At 35.6% G+C, this 21,814-nt stretch overlaps 1 protein-coding gene across 1 annotated transcript; it reads right to left on the bottom strand.

Moving 5' to 3' along the window:
• Positions 1-1,543: 1,543 nt before the first annotated feature.
• Positions 1,544-19,904, bottom strand: CCDC172 (coiled-coil domain containing 172). Its single transcript, XM_030276510.4, has 8 exons — positions 19,755-19,904; positions 19,495-19,580; positions 16,336-16,452; positions 14,804-14,969; positions 12,740-12,841; positions 11,946-12,048; positions 2,559-2,646; positions 1,544-1,695 (listed from the first exon to the last, which is right to left on the bottom strand). The coding sequence occupies exons 1-8, from the start codon at positions 19,831-19,833 to the stop codon at positions 1,663-1,665; spliced, it is 774 nt and encodes a 257-aa protein (XP_030132370.4). The 5' UTR covers positions 19,834-19,904; the 3' UTR covers positions 1,544-1,662.
• Between the last annotated feature and the right edge of the window lie 1,910 nt (positions 19,905-21,814).

Below are 21,814 nucleotides of genomic sequence, written 5' to 3'. Positions count from 1 at the left end.
ATGTCCTATCTGAATATTTAATCTATATGGACCAAAGAGCTGTATAAATATGAGACCATTTCAAAAGAAATCCAAGGATTTTCATAAATAAAAGCAACCATAAATAGACAAGCACAAAACTTAAAAAGAAGGTTTTCCTGGTTGACTGCCAAATACACTCAACATAAGCAAGTTTTCTTAAATGAAGAAAAAATGATCAAGATAAACTCAGCCATTCTAGCAAATCCCAGATTTATGTTTCATCAATTAAACTCAGAAATAGCACTGTTTTAGCTACCTATAGATGTTTTGATATGTAACTGTATTATTTTGGATTTGATCAAAACCCACAAGCAGCAGTTGCCTAACTTTAGAAGTCAGATGGTACCATAGAAGCCTGTGGGACCAAGTTATTTAAAATCAAGCAATCCTAAGAGAATCTCTCTTAGGAAAGAGACAAAAAAAAAGTCTTATAGGGATGTCAGCATCAACATCACTGGTTATTAAGAATGATCATTCCAACCACTTGGATCAGCAGTGGATCAGCAGAATCTTTGATACCAGTGCTGCAGATCAAACCTTGCCAAACTTCAAACTGCAGCTGTATCCCAAGAGGAAAAACTTTCTCCATCTAAGGCAGATTTTGGTCAGCTTTCAAAAGTGATTTATTCCTCCATTCTTAATAAAACATCTTTTTCAGTTTTATGGGTGACAGACATTCACTGTAGCTTGGAGGGCTCAGGGTGTAGAAAAAGCAGCAAAGAGCAATTCTCCATCCCAGCCTCAGGTGGGAAGCATTGAAAAGTACTTGCACATGCAGTGGGATGTGAAGAGACTGTGGCCACAGAGAGGACTGAGGCTGAGCAGAGTGAATGCTCTTACATGGTTTTCCTGTAAGCACCTGAATGATAAAGTCAGTTCCCACTGCGGGGCTGGGAACTGTTCTTACAGATACACATCCTACATGCTGGAGTGAATAGGGATTCTGATTTAGCCAAAATTCTGCACCAACCCTCTAGGAATGTGGACTTTTCATTTAGCATAAGGTTTTATCTGCTCTCAAGTGCTGAAGCACCCAGTATTTTGTGAGTTGTGGGAGAGGGAGAAAAGATTTTTTTTGTGTTATCAGAAGGCAAGTGCTAAGTAAGACTAAGACTGGCTCACCACCACTAGAGGCACCTAGAGCTCAGTAGATTGGCAAACTTTTCTGGACTGTCAAGCTGTGTTGCTAGAGCTGAGCTATTTCAGGGAGTTCATTACATTGTTGAGGAATAAATGAAATAGTCACAGCCCCTGTTAAGAGTTATTGATGGTAATAGCAGTCTTCCTCTCAGATAAGACCATGTCACTACCTTTAAAAATAGGAGACCATCCATGTGAAAAATAGTACAGAAAGAATAGAGCTATTAATGTAGGAACTGAGCCTTATGTGTAGTTTACCAGGTACTGTGATCCATGGGCCACAAAGAGGAACACATAGAGGGACAGCTGTTGAAGATAAAACACAAACCTCCCCTCACTTTTAAATTAATCAAATTTCATTTTAATGAAAAGTAAAGGCAGATACAAAGTGTGAATTAACCAAACAGAAAACAGAAGCAAATCTGATAGAACTGAAGTAAAACAATGTAAAAATTCTCAGACTTGCTTCTATAACGCTCCATGTTATATGCCACATATTATTCATTTTCCTGAAGACTTCTTTTGTGCTAAATTCTGGAAAAGAGAATGGAATTGTAGAAAATGAAATATTATAAGCATAGCATTTTTTAACAGAGAAAGTTTTAAACATTGAGCCATTTTTCTTTTCTTTCTGACAAAAAAATGAAAAAAATTAACAAAGTACAAGTAAGTTACATTACTTCAACAGAAACTTTAAACTGATTATAAACCTGAGTAATGTAAATTCCTCAGGACTGTCATTCTGCTTGATGGTAGTGGCAGCTGTGTCTTTGTACAGATCAATCAGGGGCTCTAAAATGAACCTTTAAAACCTCTTTGTTTCCCAAAATGGACTTCAAATTTTTTTTTCTCTTTGTATTGTGACACAAACTGACAATCAAGAAACTTGAAGTTAGGACTGGCATTCAGAGAAAAACATGTTTTAGTAAGTTTTTGTAAGGAATTTGTGAGTGGACAAAATAAAATACTAGATGAAAGGATGTTATTATCATCTTATTTCTCCATACTCCCATCTTCCATTTAACTGGCAGCTGGAGGTAAAGGTTAATTTAGCTCCTAAATGCATAATCTTTTGCAGCTTTCAATAAACTAACAATTTATATAAGTCCCTCCCCCCCCACCCCCCCACCCCACAATACATCTTTCTTCTGCTGAAAGCATATCTTTAAATTCTTCTTTGTGCTTTCCTTTTCTGTAGAAATCATATTATTATATTCCTGGAAATTTGGAAATAAACTGAAACAAATGAATATTGGTATGTGTCTGCATCAAGAGGCTATCTAGGCATGTGCATAGTATAAAAAACTGCTTATCTAAAACCACTGCAAATCATCCTAAAGGACACCTCTAAAACTAAAATTATCAAACACTTAAAATATATAATGAAAATGGCATACCATTTGCAGAATTTCAATTTCTGTTTGAAGAGTCTCACAGACACTTTCCCAATTATCATCTTTGCATTTTTCCAACTCTTTCTTAAGTCTGTGTCCAAAAGCAAATAAATTTTCAGGTCAGAGAACTGTTGCTGGGTAACTTTTTTTTTCAGCTTTGGTCCCAATTCTCATTTTGACTTGCGTGAGAAAAGCCTCATTGATCTATTTTCCTGGTTAGGATTTAAGTTTGCTAGTTAGACAAATTTCTGGACTGTGTTGCTTCCATGAACTGTGAAAGATATATGGCCTCACTAATCATAATTTCCTTATTTAAACACGTGAATTGGAATGGTGATACTTAGAAAGTAACATATATTGCTGTTCTTATTTCTCCTGGGTATCTTCTTGTAGCCTCTGCTGGAGACAGAATGTTGGATAGATGGGTGCTCTGCTGCCCTGGGCCAGCATTGTTCCAAAACCCTCCACAAACTCCACAGCTTTTGCTCCTCTTCTCTCCCCACTTTTCCCATTATTCCTCAGCACTTACTGTTTCCCAGTACTCCCAGCCAGGAGTTCTCCAACTTTTCTACAATAAGAATTACTTTTATAGATATTTCTTCATTCAGAAAGTCCTGCTCAAAGGAGATACCTCAGCTCTGCACATCAATGACTGTAGTGGTTTAAATTAATACTTGGTAGGCCTAGAGAAATCTCTGGCAGAGCTTTCAGCAGTCTGATAAATACATGGTGATGAGATTATACTGGGTCTTTTCATGGCTGTCAGAAGAAAAGCAAAATGACAAGGATGAAGTTATTTACCCTTAATACAGTTTCAGGAAACATTCTGAGTGTTCTGGAACATACAGACTGAAAATATTCTGCTTGTCATTAAATAGCCAAACCAATGCATTAAAGCATTGTTTTAATGCTTTCTTCTGAAGTTGAAACAGAAGGTAGCAATTATTTTTGCTTTTATATATTATAATAGACAATAAATTATTTGACCTTATTATAAAGATGATGTACCTCTTTAGTTGTCCTAGTGAAAAGAGAGTTGGTTTTCTACACAGAAATGGCTTTATTAGAAGGTGTACCTTTAAGTAGAGGAATAGCTTAGTCAGTGTGCAGCTTTACAACAACAGACTAAGACTAGATGTTAATTTTGCTGTTCCTGCAGAAAATGCAAATATCTTACCATCAATATGGAAAAAGTATGAGCTCTATATGCTTGCATTATAAAGCAGTAAATGTCCTTTCTTTCAGAAATATTTCTCATAATACAAGAATCAAAAGGAGAATTTTGACTGTGCTTCAAGAAATGAAATTTTCACTGCACTGTAGTACATTGTTAGTTTTCAGTCCATTTCATTGAGAGAAGTTCACTTCAAGGTCTAGGATCAGCTTGTGATCTTGATTAAATCTGCTTAACTTCATTGCCCTGTCTCTGCATTTTTCTCTCTGTGTTCTCTGCTAGTGTGATATTAGAACCCTAATTTGCTTGAGACAAACAAAAGCCCTACTCAGTTTAATTTACTTTAGGAAGACAGAGCATGCTAGTCTTAGAGAAAATGTTTTCCCATTGTCTTTTACACTGTAAAACTGATGCACAGCCTGTTTGCCACTTGTTAGCTAGGAATTATGCCAGTCCATGCTAGGTCCACATTAGGGATAGAACGTGCAGAAGATAAGCAGTAGGAGTTGCTTATTTGTGTCTTGGGATAGTGAATTAATTTCTGTTGATGATGTGCTTTGAAACTAACATTTTGAGTATGGATTTAAAATTTTATTTCAAATATTTTATAAGACTTTTAATGGTAGTGACAGCACAATTCCTTATGTAGCATCAGGTAGTGGTGATACAAGACATTCATTCAAATGTGGTGTTTAATTCTTACATTAATCAATTGATTCTGCTTTCAGGTCTTCCTTCTTTCTTATTTAGAAGCTAGATAATTACAGTATGTGCCAGGAATAATATACTCACAAAATAAGAGCTGTCTGTTAGGTTACAGTCTACAAAATTAATGCATTGGAGATGCCTGAGTTACTGAATAAATGATGAAGTTTTACCAGAAGGAATGTGAGACAATGGAACTATTAAAAAAAAATGTTTAACCTGAAAGCAGATTCAGTTTTTTCATTTTACATTTAAGATAAGCAGGATATTCATATTCATCTTTCCAGTATCAGATTGAATGTGCAAACCAATTATTCATGAAACTACACTGTCTTGATAGAAGGCAGGTTTTCTGTCACCTTTGAAAATGGAAAAAGATGTAACTTTTGCTAGAACAAGGATTAATTTGACAATTATACCCTTTTTATTACTATAAAAAAAGGCAGATATCTTAGGAAAAATAATCTGAAAAATCACATTAGCATTTGGCTCCCCATGTCCTTTGGTTTTGTTTTATTTTTAGCATTTTGTTCTCCTTGCTGACAACAATATATAGCTTTAAAATAAGTCATTGCAGTGGACTAACAGTGTCTTGGCAAGTTACAGTATCACAGGCTCTAATGAACAGCTGGAGCTGAAATGCCACATTTGCAATAGCTAAACCTAGCCTTAAATCAAATAGGTTGAACACAACATCAGCATTTTTTGGACGCTGTCTTGTCCTAGACTGAGGTCTGCTATCAATGGCCCATTTTCCATTAGTCTTGAATGCTAGAAGTGACAGAGATGAAGAAGGAGGAGATCACTGAAGATGATCGATTCTGCAGCTCTGAAATGAGCCCAGCTATTAAATGTCATTGGCATTTGTGGTTGATACACATTCTTCTTGAATTTCAGCTCTATATGCACGTGGCAAGGAGGAAAAATAATTTGAAATCAATACATGCTGGTATTATAAATTGAACTATGAAGAAAATAATGTTATTGTCAAACAGGTCTCTCTGCAAATCATCCATAGATTCAAATTACTGGATCAAAACTTTAGTATCCAAAACTTGCATTCCAAGAATAATTTTACATTAGGTCTTAAAGGAGAAATAATTTCTTTAGAAGGTAGGGTTAATATGTGATTTTAGAGTATTTTTTTTTTCTAGCAGGGCTGAATGACCCTACTTAATTGCTGTTGGAATTGTAGAAGGAGCAGACTGTCTCTTAGTTATGTTTAGCTGACACAAGTACAAAGCCTTTTCCTTATTCTCCTTTTTGTCTTTGCCTTGTTTATGACCACCATTTTATTTTTTAATCATAAATTTGAGGGAAAACATTGTGGTGTGTTATAAAACAGAATTGCTTGACACTGATATACAGGGTATAGAATCCATGGTACGAAATGAAATTCCTTAAGAAGCTATATATAACTTGAGAGTACATATCTTGATTGTCTGGGATTTCATAATGAATATCAGGAGATACATTTATCAATATTCTAAGACTTTATTGGGACCGAAGAAAAGTATTGAAGACTTTAGTTTGTCTCAAGCTCAAGTAGAGGTCAGACATTGAGGTAATTCTTAGGGATTAACACTGGAATTATGTTACTGTGTATGTTTCTACAATGAGAGCAAGATTTTTCTGGTATTTACAATTTGCTGACACTACCAAACAGAATATGCTATTGATACAGTTGGAGAAGTCAATAAATTTCAGACTAATATCAATTGATTAAGGAAGAGAAAAAACAAGTCCTAAATGGAATATAGTATCCCAAAATATAAAGTCAAGTACTTGAGTTACACAATTAAATATAAAAGTCTGCGCTCAACGGAGCAGAAGGACAATAAAATTATACAAGTGATCTAATAGTAATAATAAAGTCTAGCAAGAAGATGAAACATGAACACTAAGAAGGTACTAGACAACATAACAATGGAAATCAAGTGCAAATGAAAGGAAATTTAGCTATTTTAAGTAAAATAAGAAATATTCTGCTTTTGCTGTCCTGGATAAAATGTTAAATGTAAAATATATAGTTACCATTGATTAAAGCTTGCATTTTGTGAATGCTGTCAGGCACCTATTCATAAGTGTAGTTAGAGGTCTTGAAAAGTGTGGTGGTATTTTTCAAACACATAAAACATCACAAGACATATTTAAAGAATATATAATAGATGAATAAACATGGAAAGGTTAAGGCACACTAAATTGCACATTTAGAATGAGATTTGCTTTTGTGCAGACAGCAAACCGAAGTTGGGTGGATTATTTTTCATTGGAACTGTAAGAATGAGTTACATAGGAAAGAAAAAATACACAAGCATAGATGTGAGATGTGAAATGAAATGTGTTTCTAGAGGTCAATAAGATTCCTATTGAAAGGCATGGAAAGTAAATAGGGGTCAATGGTTCTTCCAGTTCAATTATCTTGATTTTTCTATTGAACAGAGAAAATTAGATCTTAATCTGAATATATTAGTAGGGCTACTCTATTGCTGAAGGTACTATCTCTGTTATGTACTGCTTTCTTCATGTGTATAATACACTCAGAGCTAAAAAGGATTTAGAATTGTCCTTGTTTCATTCTGCTTTATGGGCTCTCCATGCTCTGCTCGTCTTCCAGGTTGAATGAATCTTTTTTGACAAGTAGGTGAGAGATATGTACAAAGTATTCTTACACCCTCCTGGTATTTTTTTTGGAAAGAACTCTTTCTTTTATCTCACCCACAGCTATCATTTCTTTTGATGTTTATAGCTGTATTTTGTACACTGTGTGTATTTTGTACACACTATGCTCAGACCTCTCTGCTTCCAGGTACCTTTTCTTGAAGTCCCCAGTTGTGTACAAATAGATACACTGTATACATCATATTCCTCCTTTTTTTAGTGACCCTTCTGCTAGTTGTAGAGTTTAATTGCTTAAGATAATGTTCTCTTGAAACACTTTCTATTCTGAAGTCATGAATTAAAACATTAAGCAAGACCAACTGTACCTGTTGTTACCTTAGAGTCCCAGAATTTTAAATTGCAGACCTACGACTGTTCTTACTATTACACATTTCTTTATTTAATTTTTTAAGTATGTCTTCCCTAGGCTAACAAGTATTTTTCCACGCGGGATAGCATCAAATACTTTATTAATGTCTAGATGGATGGTATTGGAATTTTCTTTGTCTAATCTATCTGTTGCCTTATCAAAGAAAGGCATCATTAGTCAGATTTGATCTGCTTTTTGTAAATCCATTCTGCAATTCATAATGGAAAGCTATTTTAACATAATTCAAGCTATAATAGTTCCACTAGGCACTGCTATTAAAAAGAAAAGCTCAAAAAATCAATGAGGAGATTGCCATTGAAAAACTCATTTTGAACCACATATATTACTCCAGAGACTGATATTTTCTGATTATAAAATTTAACATAAATTAAATAGCAAAAAAAAAAAAAAATTAACCCACCAGAAGAATTCATGGAGTGTAGGCAGTCTGTTGCTTGCATGAACAATGTGTTGAGCTCTAAAGAATATATTTCCTGTATTATTTGTAGGAAAGAAAAAATTATTTCTTCCTTCCTAAATTTGGTAATAGGGTTTCTTTTTCTGGATTGTGAAGAATAAGAAGGAATACTATATTTTTAGGATTTAGACATGTCTACAAAGCTGTGAACTATTTACAAAGTAAGCAGATTTAATGCATTTCCTTTCTGCTACTTATTTTCTGAAGTAGAAGAGAAAGTCAGGTATCAAAGAAGCATTTTATCCTCATTCTACTTTTTAAATAGGTTGAAAGATATCTATTTTAGGTAGAAATGCTCTGGTTTTAGTCTAAATGAACTTCAAATAAAATTATTTCTAGGCTGTTTTACTTAAGGCAACACAAAAATTTAAAATTAAAATGTGAAAGAATAAATAATTAATACAGTAATTACAATGAATATAACAGTGAAATGCCATAGTTAGGAATTTACTGATATCAGTTAGTGTCTGTTTGACTCCTGCATGTTCCACTTAAGTGATGTTACTTGCTATCTGCCAGGGAAATGGGACTCCAGAGAGCTGATGCCAAAGTTCTTTCCTGCTGTTTTGTGTTTGAGGATGCCATTGGCAGAGCAGATGATTAAAACACGGCTTTTGATCTTAATTGCAGCTCTCTTTAGGGAAAAAAGTAAAACCAAAAACCCAAACCCCAAACAAATAAAAAAGCCCTATTTTCTTAAAAAAAATCCTGAATTATGCACCTGTATCATGAGACTTTTATTTTCCAAGGTGCCTGCTAATTACATCTGTGCTTAACATTACAATTCTGGTTGGATTTTTTTTTCTGCATCCAGTGTGGATCAGGACAAGCCTCTACAGCATCTCCAACAGCTGCTGGAATTACTGGTGTGTGCTTCTCATGACCCTTTACAATTCTTTGATGGATTTCAGAGAAATTTTATGAAACTGCAGACGTGGTATGGGGCATTTTTCTCAGATCAAAGATGAATTGCTGTAATTTGAATTAGCTGGCTACGCTGTTCAGCTGAAATGCAATTTACTTTTAGATATATACTTAATTGCAATGAAGATTCTTGCCTTGCCAGCTACTTTTGATATTGATTTTTAAGCTGGGACTAGGGATGTGATACAGTAACAGACTTGCAGGGTGATTTGGGAGCTACATATATCAGGTTATTGATGCTGACTGTCTCTCATGTTTGTTCTAAGGAAGCGTGAAAAAAAAGGTATTTTTACCACTTAGAGTGGTGTGGTTCCCAGCTCTGTAAAAAATCAGATTTTGTTCTAGTTTTTCCTATGCTATATCATAGGAAAAAAATGTATATTTCTGACACACATTACATGTGTCAAAATATTATCATCTTTAGGTGTAATAAAAATGATTGTCAGTGAAAACTAGAATTCTATTCTTGCAATAAACTCTGTATGGTGATAAAAAACCTGATCTTGTTAGGCTAAAAAGAGTTGTTTTTCAGATATAGAAGGTTCAAAAACATTGATTTTAACATGACCAAAATTGACTCCTGTTAAGATATACACAAGTATATGAGTGTATCTCGAGAAGGAGAACTTTCAAGGATGAAAACTATGCAACATCTCTGAGCAAGCTGTGCCTCCTCATGATAAAAATGCTTTTTCCTTAAATTCACTCCAAACCCTCTTGTTTCAACTTCCACTTTATGCCTTTTGTTCTCTTGCTGTGTAGCACTGTGCAGATTCTGGCTCCATCCTCTTGATGATACAGAGGTAGCAGAGAGTGATCAGATACCCTCCAGGGGACTATTTATATGCTGCACAATTTACAGTGTCTAATACTTTAAATCCCCTTTTATTCTTTTAATTCAGTAGTTCAAACCAAGAAGTGATGAGTAGGCTCTGTTACATTGGAAAGAAAAAAAAAAAAAGCCCCAAACAACTGCTAGAGTTGTATGAGTCTGATAAAGTTTGGGGTGGTTGTAAAGAGCCCAGCAGTGACATAGAGAAGCAGACAAATGAGGATTGTCTGCTTGGCTCCACTGAAAAGCAGAATCTCTTAGTGCTGACATGGAAATACAGCAGCACAGCTCTATTGCTTCTGGCATCTGAGTTAACTTTTTCAGGGCTATCTCTCTCTGTGAAGCATTGAGCTTTTCTGATCAAAAGCAAGTGAAAGATAAAAATATGATTTAGGCAAATCTGTCTTAAACTTTTTCCAGTATCTGAAATGAAAAAAAAATGTTTCAATTTTAAGAAAATGTGTTGAGTATATTACTAGACTTCAAGAAGGGCTTGCATTTTGTGATAGCAGTAATAGCATAGGAGCACTTTATATTTTGCACTACATGCAATTATCAAATAATGTTAACTTATCTTGACCATAAAAGGAGGCATTTCATGAAATAAGAAAATCTCACCATCCTTCTTGCCTTGGTTGTAAATGACACTTGCTGATTTTGCAGTTAATAGAGTTTAATATGTTTTAACCAGTTTTTCACTCAGAGAAAACCAAAATGTCATTCTGAAGAGCTGGGAGTTAATTCACTGCCTAGAAAGGCACATATGGATTTGATTGATCCTTAGGATCTCAGTGGCAGAGCTGGGGATTAAAAGTATGATAATGTAGGCTACTTCTGCACCTTCCACACAGGAAACCTACTATAGAAAACGAATTACACAAATTTGGATGTTCAGTGGCATCATGGCAGTAAACTATTCCAAGGGAAGTATGTTATTTGGAAGGAAGCTGACAGCATCGTGTATCACCAACCCCAATATATCATGACTGAATGAATAATGGAAAGGAGTGAAATATAATGTGCTGTCCTGGAGAATCGTTACTGTTATTATTATTTACACTGTGTCTTCTATGTATATGTTGAATGCAAATTTTTTGCTACTGTATGCAGGATCGTGAGCTAATTAATTTTTATGCTGAGGGGATTTTGGCCATGTCTCAACACTATGTAAGAGGTTGAAGAGAGTTAGAAATAGGGCTGATATATAATTTTCTTTCAAAAACCAATATTCAGCAAAAAATGGGTCATTACCAAATTGTCTTTCAGAAAATTGCTCAGGGTTCTTTGCAAAGTTATGAATTTCCATTGAAAGTTTTCAGATTAAAAAAATCCCCACTCTATTTATTTATTTTTGTCAAAAGATTATGGATATATAGGAAAAAACCCTGTGGTAGTAATGCGTTTTCCTCAATTTCTGTTAGAGAATCTTTTGGTCTAGCTTTAAAAGGAGCTCCTTTGCATTGTGTATTAATTATTTTTAAATATTCCCAGTTACTTTCATCTGGCCCATCAGAAAATAGCAAAAAGGTAGTCAATTATGTGATATAGGGTTTTTTGCATTCAGAGATTAAAAAAAAAAACCAAAAACCATTACATTATTTTCTGTGAAGTGAAAATCTAATGTTTCACTTAAACAAACTGACAAGAAACAAACTGTCACCACTCAGATCCTGAGAAGAAAACTTCACTATTAAGGGAGATTGTGCAAGGTCTTCTCTTCTGTCTTAGTTAAGTCTTCAAAAATTTTTTTAACCCAGCTTAATTAGAAGGCAAACTAGAACTGATAGCAGAGATCATAAAGAAAATAGATGTGCATTAGTTGCTCCAGTGGAGACCCAGCTAACCAAGGGGGTTACTGTGGCCAGCCCAGTGCATTGCCATGGACTCTGCACAGCCAGGCAGCAGAAATAACTTTAGCACTGGGCAGTTTGTCAGCGCTTTGTGCACCACCACCACTTTTACAAGAGCTCAGGAACTGATCCTCCACCCAAGCAGCAGCAGTTTGTTCTTCCTCTGGGTTGGACTGACACCCCTGCAAACCCTTGCAGTTTTGAGTTCATTGGGGTGTGTATGTGAGGGTGAAATGTTGGAATCAACAACAGGACTTGGGGCTATCTAATGAAAAATGAACGGTTCTGCCGATTTCAGAAGGAATGTTGTACATGAAAGATAAAATAGTCATTGTTACCAGGACTAGACTGCAGTTACACTCCTAAAATTAAGTCTAATTAACATGAGGCTTTTACCTTAAACATTCAGGATCGGTCTGAGGTTTTTCAGTAACTTGGAGTTTTTCTGCTTCTAAATACTTCGTCATTCTTTCTGCTTCCCTGATTACTTTCTCAAGGTCTAAACATGAAATCAGAATTACCCTATAAATATATATTAATCATCCATATCCAAAGACCTTCTACATATTCTACATTTATTTTTTCTAATATTTCTTCATGAAACTCTTTGATGGGTAAAGGTATCTAAAAAATAAATTTATTTTATTATTATTGTAATTGCATATTGCAATCTAGAAAATTTCATTCATTTTCCCAAACCATTTAGGATCATATTTACTGCTTTTCTTAGCTCCTACTGTGACACTTACATAGAGGTAAAAGAAGATACTCAAACACTCATTTACATTATTTTATTTCAGATTTCAAAGTATTCCATATTGCTATGATCACCTTTGACACAGAGGATTTTAAACAGTATTTATGTTGATTTTAAGTTCTTTGAAACATTAAATTCTACATTTAAGTATATGACTTACTGGCAAAAGCAAAACTTTCTTTGATATTTATGGCTCATGATTCAGCAGATCTCTGGACCTCAGTATCAATGACATTTAAATTAAATATCATTGAAATCCATAATATTTGTTATAAGCATGTTTAAAAATTATAATTAAATATTGTAAAAATAAATTAAAGTATCGTTACCACAATTCCTTTTTGCTTGAGAAAAGAAAATTGACAACAAACATTTTTCAAAAGCGTTTGTCAAGCCAGAAATAATTATCACAAGAAATAGTTATTAGGCACACCTTCGAGCTCACTTTGGAGAGTAAATAAATCCTGCTTTAATTCATTCTTCTGCAGCTGGAGTGCATTTAACTGAACATTTTTATGTTCCATTGACTCCATTTCTAAGAAAAAATAAATTTTAAATTAAAATGCATTGCAGTTTTAGCATTCATGATACAATCTTAAATATTCTTAACTACTTCTACCAATCTTCAGCTAGTCAAAAGAACCTTAAATATAAAACCAAAATAAACTAAATAATTCATATATAACACTGTTCATAGGAATTTATGTCATATAATATATTTGTAACTATGAAAGAAATTTTTTTTTAATGTTATTGAGATGTTCAGCATATTTTGTTGTCTGGGCATAAAAAGAATGTTTTGAATGTTTTGCTTTACAGTTAATTCAGATATAAAAAAAGGAAGATGATTGAACAGGTGGAGAACAGACAAATCTCAGCAGGACTTAAAAAAACCCAACTTCTTAGTATTTTTATTATTATATAAATTTGAACCTTACTATTAGACAGCATCTGGAATTAATTGTGATTTTTTTTTTGTACCAGTTGGAGGTCCTCACATAATTTTCTTGTTACGAGTTGCTTAAACTTTTCACTTCAGAGTTTTCAGTGTGCCCAGGAGTGTAGCAAACAAAAAGACAGATAAGCTGTGCCTCAAGAAAGATGCAATTAAAAGATGGAGCTGAGATGGCAACTGAACTTGGAGCAAGAATTTTGGTCACTTTTCAGGTACTACTGATCATTTAACGGCCCAGTTCTGCTTGAATATGTAAAAATTAAATGCTAAAAGTAGCATTCAACACCAAATAGAGACTTTTCAGTTGTAGATTAGTATCTGAGCCACAGGAAATAAGAAAGAAGGTGTTACCAAGTGCAAACTCCAGCAGACAGTCCTTTTTCAGTATCCTTACAGCAGATAGGGGGAATTGAAAGTGCTGTTGCTTGACAGATCATGAGGCTGGAATGGACTTTGAGGGGTCATCTACTGCATTCTTCCCCTGAAGACAGGGTCAGCTGTACCTCTTTTTTTCTGAAAAATGCTGGTTTGACCTTTTTTTGATAACCTTGGTAATGGACACTCCTAATTGCTTTGGTAATGGAGTCTTCTAAAGCAGAGAGCTTCAGTTGTCCACTGTTCTTAGAAAGATTCCTAAGCTGTCAGACAGACTCTCCTCTATTGTGCTTTACACTTGTTACTTTTTATTCAGTTCACTACAGGTATAGAGAATATATTTATTTCCTTTCTACAGGATACTTATACAATTTGAAGACCTTGAAGACCAATATCCATCTTTCATCAGTGTTCTCCTCAATAGCTTAAATAGTCACAATTCTTTCATTTTCTTCCTTCTCATGTGCTCCAGAACTCTAAACACTCTCACTGGTCCTATGTGGATTCTCTCTAGCTGGTCCACACTTTTTTTTTTTTTTTTAAGTTTAAGATCAAAATGAGATGCACAGCACTCCAGTTCAGAGCTTAACTGCCCCAAATAGAAGGAGGAATTATTTTCATGTGTTAGAGGTCAGAATTCTGTTTGTGTCTCAGTGTGGTGTTGGCATTTTGATGTCATTGACTCATGTTCAGCCTGTGATCCATGACGACCCTGAATTCCTGTGGAAGGTCTGCCCTGCAGTGTGACCCTGAGAGATCCCATACTCTGTACCTTCACTGAAAATCAAGCTACACTGTGGCAGTAAAGAACCAATCCTACAGAACATCTGTGTACACAATTCTTTTGAAGCTAAGCAAATGCTCAACCACAGGTGATTCTGAACCTAATTTGGTCTCTGTGTACGACTGTGAGCTCTGTGCTGGCTGAATTGGGATCTGCCTCTTTAGCTTGGCTCCTTCTCCTCACAATGCTCACATCAGAAAGGCTGAAGAGGACAGGGGACAGAAGAGCCTTTAATTAGGCTTGGTATGTCAGACCACACTCTTCCAGTTTGCTAAAAGGAATCTCCAGACAGTTGGGGAATGAAATTAAAATTACTGGTTTGCACAGCTGTATTTTATTGGTTTGTCTTAATCTAAGATGAACTGGTTTCATATAAGACTTACCATTTTTCAACAGAGCTGCCTCATTCTCTAAATCATTTATTTCAGTCTTGACTTTCTTTTTAACATGAATATCTCTATTACTTGTTAGTCCATATTCATTGTTAAACTCTGTTATTTCTCTGGTAAAATTATCTTCCTCTTCAGTAATTTTTCTCTTTGCATCTGCCTGAAAAAAGAAAGGGAAGACTGAATGTTCAGGTGAAAAAAATGGAAGTGTTTGTTAAGCTAGGCAGATTGGGACACTGTTGTTTTTTATCCTTAAATTTGTAGTAGAAAAGTAAACAAACAAACAAAAAATAAATCTAAAAGTAAAGAAAATATTTACCTTTTTCTTACAGGAGCATGAAAATAGGCTACAGCTCTATCATTATGCCTGTTATTTTAAACATTTTTTCCCTGCAAAAATGAAGGGTCTATTCTTGCTAACAGAGCATTTAAAAAATCACTACATTATAATATAGACTTGAACCAGGAGATTTTCAGTTCAACTCTCATATTAGAGAGATTAGAAATTAGAAAATTCTGTTTACAGTTACTAGCATAGTATAGCAGCTCTTTTTCTCTAGCTTGTTATTAAACTAAATAAAAGTGTTTAACCCTCTCCATAATGCAGATGTACTTTAACTCCCTTTACAACTACCAAGAATGCTATTGTTGAGAGAAAATCACAATTCAATTTTCTGGGAAAAAATTTTTAAAAGAGTAAGGTTATATTAAATTTCTTCTAAGAAGTCTTAATTGAGTGCTGAATTAAATAAAAGAAAAGATAACTTATATATCAAACTTCACACATATACTGGGAATACTTTGGGTGATGCAGAACTATGACTAAAGTTAAAAATATATATGCCTAAAAATTTAGGTTTAATACTGGTGATTTGTACTGAATGTTTGAAATTTAGCTCTGCTGGTTTAAAGGGTAAATATATATACAGAAAAGACTGCTCCTCTGTGGCATTTCTTCATTGTACAGATCCAAGAAGCCTCAGCAAAGTAAGAGGAGGGCAACAGTCAGGTTAGAATCAGAGAACTGGAAAACTTGTAAGTAGCTACCTTTGAAGAGGTGGTGAGGTGTGTCTGGCACCAAAGAGATTGTGTGTTATGCCAGGATTGCTAAACTGTCCACATTTGCTAAAATGTGGTGTGGGCCTCCCTGGAGTTTTCCTTTGATCCTTTTCAATATATTTTACGGTGGATGAGGCAATCCAATTTAAGGTGAGGCTTCCGTATCTTACTTTTACAAAGGAAATAATCTGTCAGAATTGGAGTTCACTCATACAACAGCAAATATTAGAAAATTAAGTCAAGAATATAAAATCAACTTCGGAGATAAAATGCAGCAAACACTACCAGATCATGGTTTAAATGAAATGTGAGAATTTATCTAAGTTTACATTGTTACATATAGTACTATAAAACAAAATGAAAACTTTTTGATTAAAACATTAGCTTTTCCAGATTTTCAAATTTTAAAGCTGATTGCTCTTGTACAATAGAAAAGAGCTGTGTGAATATCACAGCTGGAAACATACCATGATTTTAAGAAGACTGGTTCTTTGATTAATTAGTTCAGCTTTTTGTTTTTCTAAGCTGTCTTCTTGTTTCTTCAGAATTTCTACATTGAACTGCTTTACAGACAGATGCTGAACCTTCCAAAAGGGAAAAAAAAAAGTAAAGTTACTGTTTAATTGTTTCATATACTCTGAAATTGTACACAAGGATCTTGGTCCAGTTTAAAAAGAGTTGGCACAGCTGCTGGACTAACAAAAGCATAACAGCTCTTTTTTTTTTTTTTTTTTCTCTGTTAACTTTCAGTATACTGCTAAGATTTTGAGAAGTTTCATTTCTTTGAAAGACTTATTTAGTGTTGCTCTATCGTTATAAATTGGCATTTTAAAATCTGCTAGGTTTAGAAGAAATTTTTTCCAGGAAAAATATTGACCACATGGGATCCTTTAGCCAACATAACCCACTGTCCTCCATGTCACTGTGTAAAGCTCACCATGAATCAAATGAGACAATAATATCAAAATAATATCAGGGGGACAGGGGTCCAGCATCCTGGTTTTGGCTGAATGGCTGTACCAGTCATCTACTCTGCAATGCTGCTATGGAATATGCAAAGGAGAGCAGGATATTTTTCTGAGCACAATTTCTGGAATTTTTAGCTGAGGAAGGATAATGGGAATTAGCTCACTGGTTATTGATAGTTTGATCATAACCCCCCCAAGCCCTAAACCTCAATTTTGCACCTAGGTTTATTTAGAGTTTTATTAATTTTAACCATTACTTTATCTGATATGAGGGTATGCTGTTCAACCACTGCCTTTTCAAAATTTGCTGAAGACTTCTCATTTTTCTGGCACCTTCTGTATCATCATCTAACCAAAGTGCAGATATGTGGTGGGATAAACTAATAAATTAAAACAATAACAAATAGGAAACAGCTAAGTGTTGTAGAGTCTTAAATGAGGAGAATAATTTATTAGATGGCATGTCAAGTTCTCTTGACTCAAAGCAATGACTAGGGGAAAGCAAAGATTAAGATTAAGATTTGCCTACAGAGAGTAAAGGCACAGGGTAAGTATCAGGAATTAAATTAGACAGTCAGGCTGATACACAAATGTTTGTGTGTGTAGAAGCAGAAAAGACCAAATAAGACTGGTATTACAGTGGTAAAAAATGAAAATATTTTGAAGATAAATAATGCACATGATTGTGGAGAGGGCACAGATGAAGTGCATTTGATCAAAATAGGAGGATAGTGGAATGAAATGCCCAAAGACTGCAATGTGAGAGTTTGAAAGGAAAGGACTAGATTTTTTTCCTCATCCCTGATATGTCCAGCATGCTAAGTTTGCCAGTCAGAATTTATTTTACATGTTAATTCAAAGAAAGTAGGTGGTCTTACATCATTGTATTTGTAATAACTAAAAATAGTTATTTGCACATAACTAGCTTCAGTGTAGTTTCTTCAAGTTGCCAAAATTCATCTATGCATTTGCAACCCATTTTTTAAAAAAGTCATTGAGCTACAAACAGAAAAATGCTGTAATTTGGGTTCTAATTACATGCTACTTGCTTTTACAGAAGAGAGGGGAAAACTGCATTTCCTAGGACTCTTTGATTGACCACAGGCAGTGCCTGTGAAATAGATGTCAAAAAACTTCTGAACTGCCTCATCATCTTGGTCAGGCATCAGGTGCTGAGTATGCACATGGTTGGATATGTGTACTTGTAAGGAACTGCAGTTATTTGATGTGGGATAAATTGAACAGCATTATTTAATACTATTTGAATTACATGAACTATTCCACTTTTTCTGTATCATTTCCTATCTATAAATGAATCAACATCAGACTAGGCAAGCAAGTAAAATGTATTTTCATGGACATCAGTGAGAATATCATTAATACTGGTCAGTAAAGCACATAAAATTTAATTAGATGTAGTTCTTCAGCTCTTCCATTAGTCATTTACAATAATGGCTCCACTCTCAGAACCTTCTGTACCTACCACATAAACCTTGATTATAAATCACAATGCATCAATAACAAATTAGTAGTATAAACATAAAATTGTGATGTTCGTAAATAAACTTATGAATAGGACTACTGAGGACTTCACCTAACAAGCAACATCCAGATATAATCTGTGCTGGATAAATAAGTTACTATTTTCAAGCACCTTTGGGCTCTGAGATTGTGGCATGCATAAATGTGAGTGTCTGAATAACTGCCCACATGATTATAGTGTCAATTTGCAACCAGTAAATATTTGTAAATGAGTTCTATTCTGATCCCTTCTCAGCAATGTTGATATATATATATATTATATAGTCTGTTACAAAAGGCAGAAGAGACTGTTTTAGGAAGGATGAAAGTCATCCTCCAAACATTTATTTTCACAACTAGATAAGACAATCTCCCAAAGGTTCTTGAAGCTGTTTATTTAAATTATAGGATCCAACAGCTCTGACTTCAAAGGAGGCTCCACATGCTTTCCTGTTGTGAACACACATTCTGTCAGCACAGATACTTAAGAGCACAGGGGAGGGTATTTAGACTTAATTTTCAGACACAAGCAAATAGATTTTAAAATAATTCTCAACCACAGGTGTTGTTGATAAAAGAACTCTGCAACACCCGTGGCTTAATCTGAAAATACATCTGCAGTTTGATTAAATGGAAAGAGTAATAAAATCACAAAAAAAAAGATTCAGAAACTTTCCTCTATCTTTGGCCTCCCTAGGAAAACACTTAGGGCTTGTAAGCCTTAACTGTAAGCTCACAGAAAGATCTTCAGTATATGACTTAAGATCTTGTGAAATAAATATAGGGAATGTTTCCATGTATTTTCTGTGAAAGGCCATTAATAAATGGCATTGGGCAACCAAGGGATGGCTTCTGCACACTGGAGGAAAGTGCTGTAGCAAGTTGTAGGACTGTTAAAATGGTGTCTGGCCCCGAAAGTCAGCCTGCCCTGAACACAGCCAGGGTGAGATCTGTGGGAAGAAGGATGTTGACAGACACATTTTTAATTCAGAAAGGCACAGTGCAGGTTTCCTCCACGCTGTGCTACTCAGCGGGTGAAGCACTTCCTCGAAAGTGCTTATTCCTGAAAGAATAGGTCGTATATTTGTAAACACAACATATTTCATTATTATGTACACTATAAATATGCCTGCTCACCTTGCTTTCTAAATTAATTTTTGCAGCGCTCAGCTCTTCTTTTATTTGGTTAATTTTTTCATAACTTCTATTTATGTCGCATTTAGCTGCAAGACAACAAAAACCTGTAAGAGTATGTGCTGAGTTTGTAAACATTGCATCCTTACAGAAATGTGCTGGTGGCCAGAACCAACCAAGCTTTCCCTGGCACCAGTCCCCTCAGGACACCTCTGTGGGACTCATCCTCCGGGAATGGCGAGGCCCCTCAGGATGGGGCTGACCTTGTTGGATGAAGCTCCTCTTCTCCCTCGCCTGCTTCTCTGTGAACTGAATTTGCTGGAACAAAGTGTTCAGGTTCATTCCTGCCTTCTGGTGGGGCTCTGTGGGCCGAGCTCTTGGTGAGGGCTCCGGGAGGGTCCCCTCAGCCCTGCCCTCAGCCCTGCCCTCAGCCCCGGCCTCGGCCTCCCTGGGCTTGGGACACAGCTCTGGGGACACGGCTGAGGGGACACGGCTGAGGGGACACGGCTGAGGGGACACGGGGACAGAGAGGGAGGTGAGGGTTTGCCACCCTTTTTGCAGAAAGGATGGAAAGAGCAAACCTCAAGCAGAGGAAAATGTGGGAGAGCCCACTGGAAGCCAGGGAATGGGAACACACAGGTACAAGCAGATGTTTGGTAAGGTAAAAGACAAATGGCACTGAATCGTGTCAAACATGGGCGCATCTGTCAAGCTGATTCTGACTCAGGATCTGAGGGGTTTTGGTCAAACAAGTCTGACTTTTTTAATTCTCTAGGACCATGTGCTCCATACTGCTTTTCTGTCATTCAGAAGCTGTTTTTTCTCTACCGCTTCCTTTCACTATGGAGTGACCACTGTTTTTTCTAAATGGTACATCTGCTCAGATTTACTTATCTTTTGAAGACTGATGTCTAACCTGAGAAATTAAGGAAATAGGCTAAAAGCTGCTGTCACACAGGAGAACATGGTCAGGTTGACTCTGTGGAACTTACAGTGTAAAATGGGCAGTGTTTCTCTTCCAGTTAGTCCCAGTAAGCAAAGATCACAACACAGCCCATTTTATGCTCTTTTGGAGCATAATTGTATAAAAATTTACAATGCTCTGATGTCCTGCAAAGTTCTGGATTTTACATTACTGGATGGTACACCTGGAAATGTAAGCACCTGGTTGAAAATATAATTCACATTACACAATTCACTTTTACGTCTTGGAAAGGATTGACTACATTCCCTGTGGAGAATAACTATGTGAAGTTTGCCTATTTGCTGTGAGGCAGAAAAAGCCTGGAGGAATGAAACTTTATAGATTTCCAGCCTTTTTAACACTGAAAAATATTAGGATTATTGACAGTCTTGTGTTACAGTTTTCCTCAGAGGAGACACTGTCTTAGCATAGATTGCAGCAGCAAAGTTCAGAAATTAGAAAATCTTTGACCATCAAAAACCAAAACAATATACATGAGAGTACAAATGTCTCATTAGTAAAAAACCTGTTCTAAGTTAGCATAATGCAACAGAATCCTGGAAAAATCTTATAGCATTTACTGCTTTAAAGGCACCATGTTACAACTGGTAATGTGGTAGAAAATGATGTTTTTTAAAGGAAAGACATTTCTCTAAGAAAGAAAACGTGGGTTCTGATGAAATTTAAAACCCTGAAACTAGCACATTATGTTGCAGGAAATGCAATTATTTTTTTAAAATGGCACAAAGTGCAACTGAGGGGGAAGAGTTCACCAAAGTGAATTTAGAAAATGTTTCAGAAGTGAAGCTTCCTACCCAAAGGCCAAAGGAAAAGCAGATGAGTCAAACGGGAACATTTGGTGATTGAGACAGTGATTTGTTACACAGGTCTGATGAGTGAAAAGTCATTTTACAAAACTCAAGAAAATGAACTGCTCTATGAGTGGATCAAGGAGAAAATAAAATGAAAAGCTTTCTTTGAAGTTTTTGAGACTTGGCTGCTTTTGTGTTTGAAGCTGAGAAGGCTGCTGTAGGCTGGGATAGAGTTCAGTGTCACTTATTAAAGGAACTACTGTGTTTTGTGGAGGGTGCTTCAGTGCCTCTAATTATGGCAGAGGAGCTGTTCTCCTCAGAAAGAGGAGTCTGACTCCAACTGCACTTCTCACTGTCTGAGAATGACCATTCAGCACGATTTTAACAGTTCTCTAAGAGTTTCCTTCAGAAAAAAAATTCAGTGGGACAAGTATTTGACATTAAGCTTCACAGCTTTTGACTCCTGCAGCTATTTGCCATGTGCTTGATTTTTGTATGATAAGTCACCCAGGATTATGTACATTTAACCACACACGTGAAACATACA

This window comes from Taeniopygia guttata, chromosome 6, assembly GCF_048771995.1.
Source record: "Taeniopygia guttata chromosome 6, bTaeGut7.mat, whole genome shotgun sequence".
NCBI classification, from domain to species: domain Eukaryota; kingdom Metazoa; phylum Chordata; class Aves; order Passeriformes; family Estrildidae; genus Taeniopygia; species Taeniopygia guttata.
The sequence above is the reverse complement of the archived record's forward strand: the minus strand, read 5'-3'. Positions and strand labels throughout refer to the sequence as shown.

What these genes read in the sequence shown, in the direction of transcription:
- CCDC172 (XM_030276510.4), bottom strand. Translation starts at nt 19,833, where the DNA reads ATGAACCTGAACACTTTGTTCCAGCAAATTCAGTTCACAGAGAAGCAG. An exon ending in AAATTAATTTAGAAAGCAAG is followed by an intron (nt 16,453 to 19,494) that starts GTGAGCAGGCAT and finishes CCCTTTTGGAAG; the next exon opens with GTTCAGCATCTGTCTGTAAA. An exon ending in AAATTGAAATTCTGCAAATG is followed by an intron (nt 1,696 to 2,558) that starts GTATGCCATTTT and finishes TCTCTTTTCCAG; the next exon opens with AATTTAGCACAAAAGAAGTC.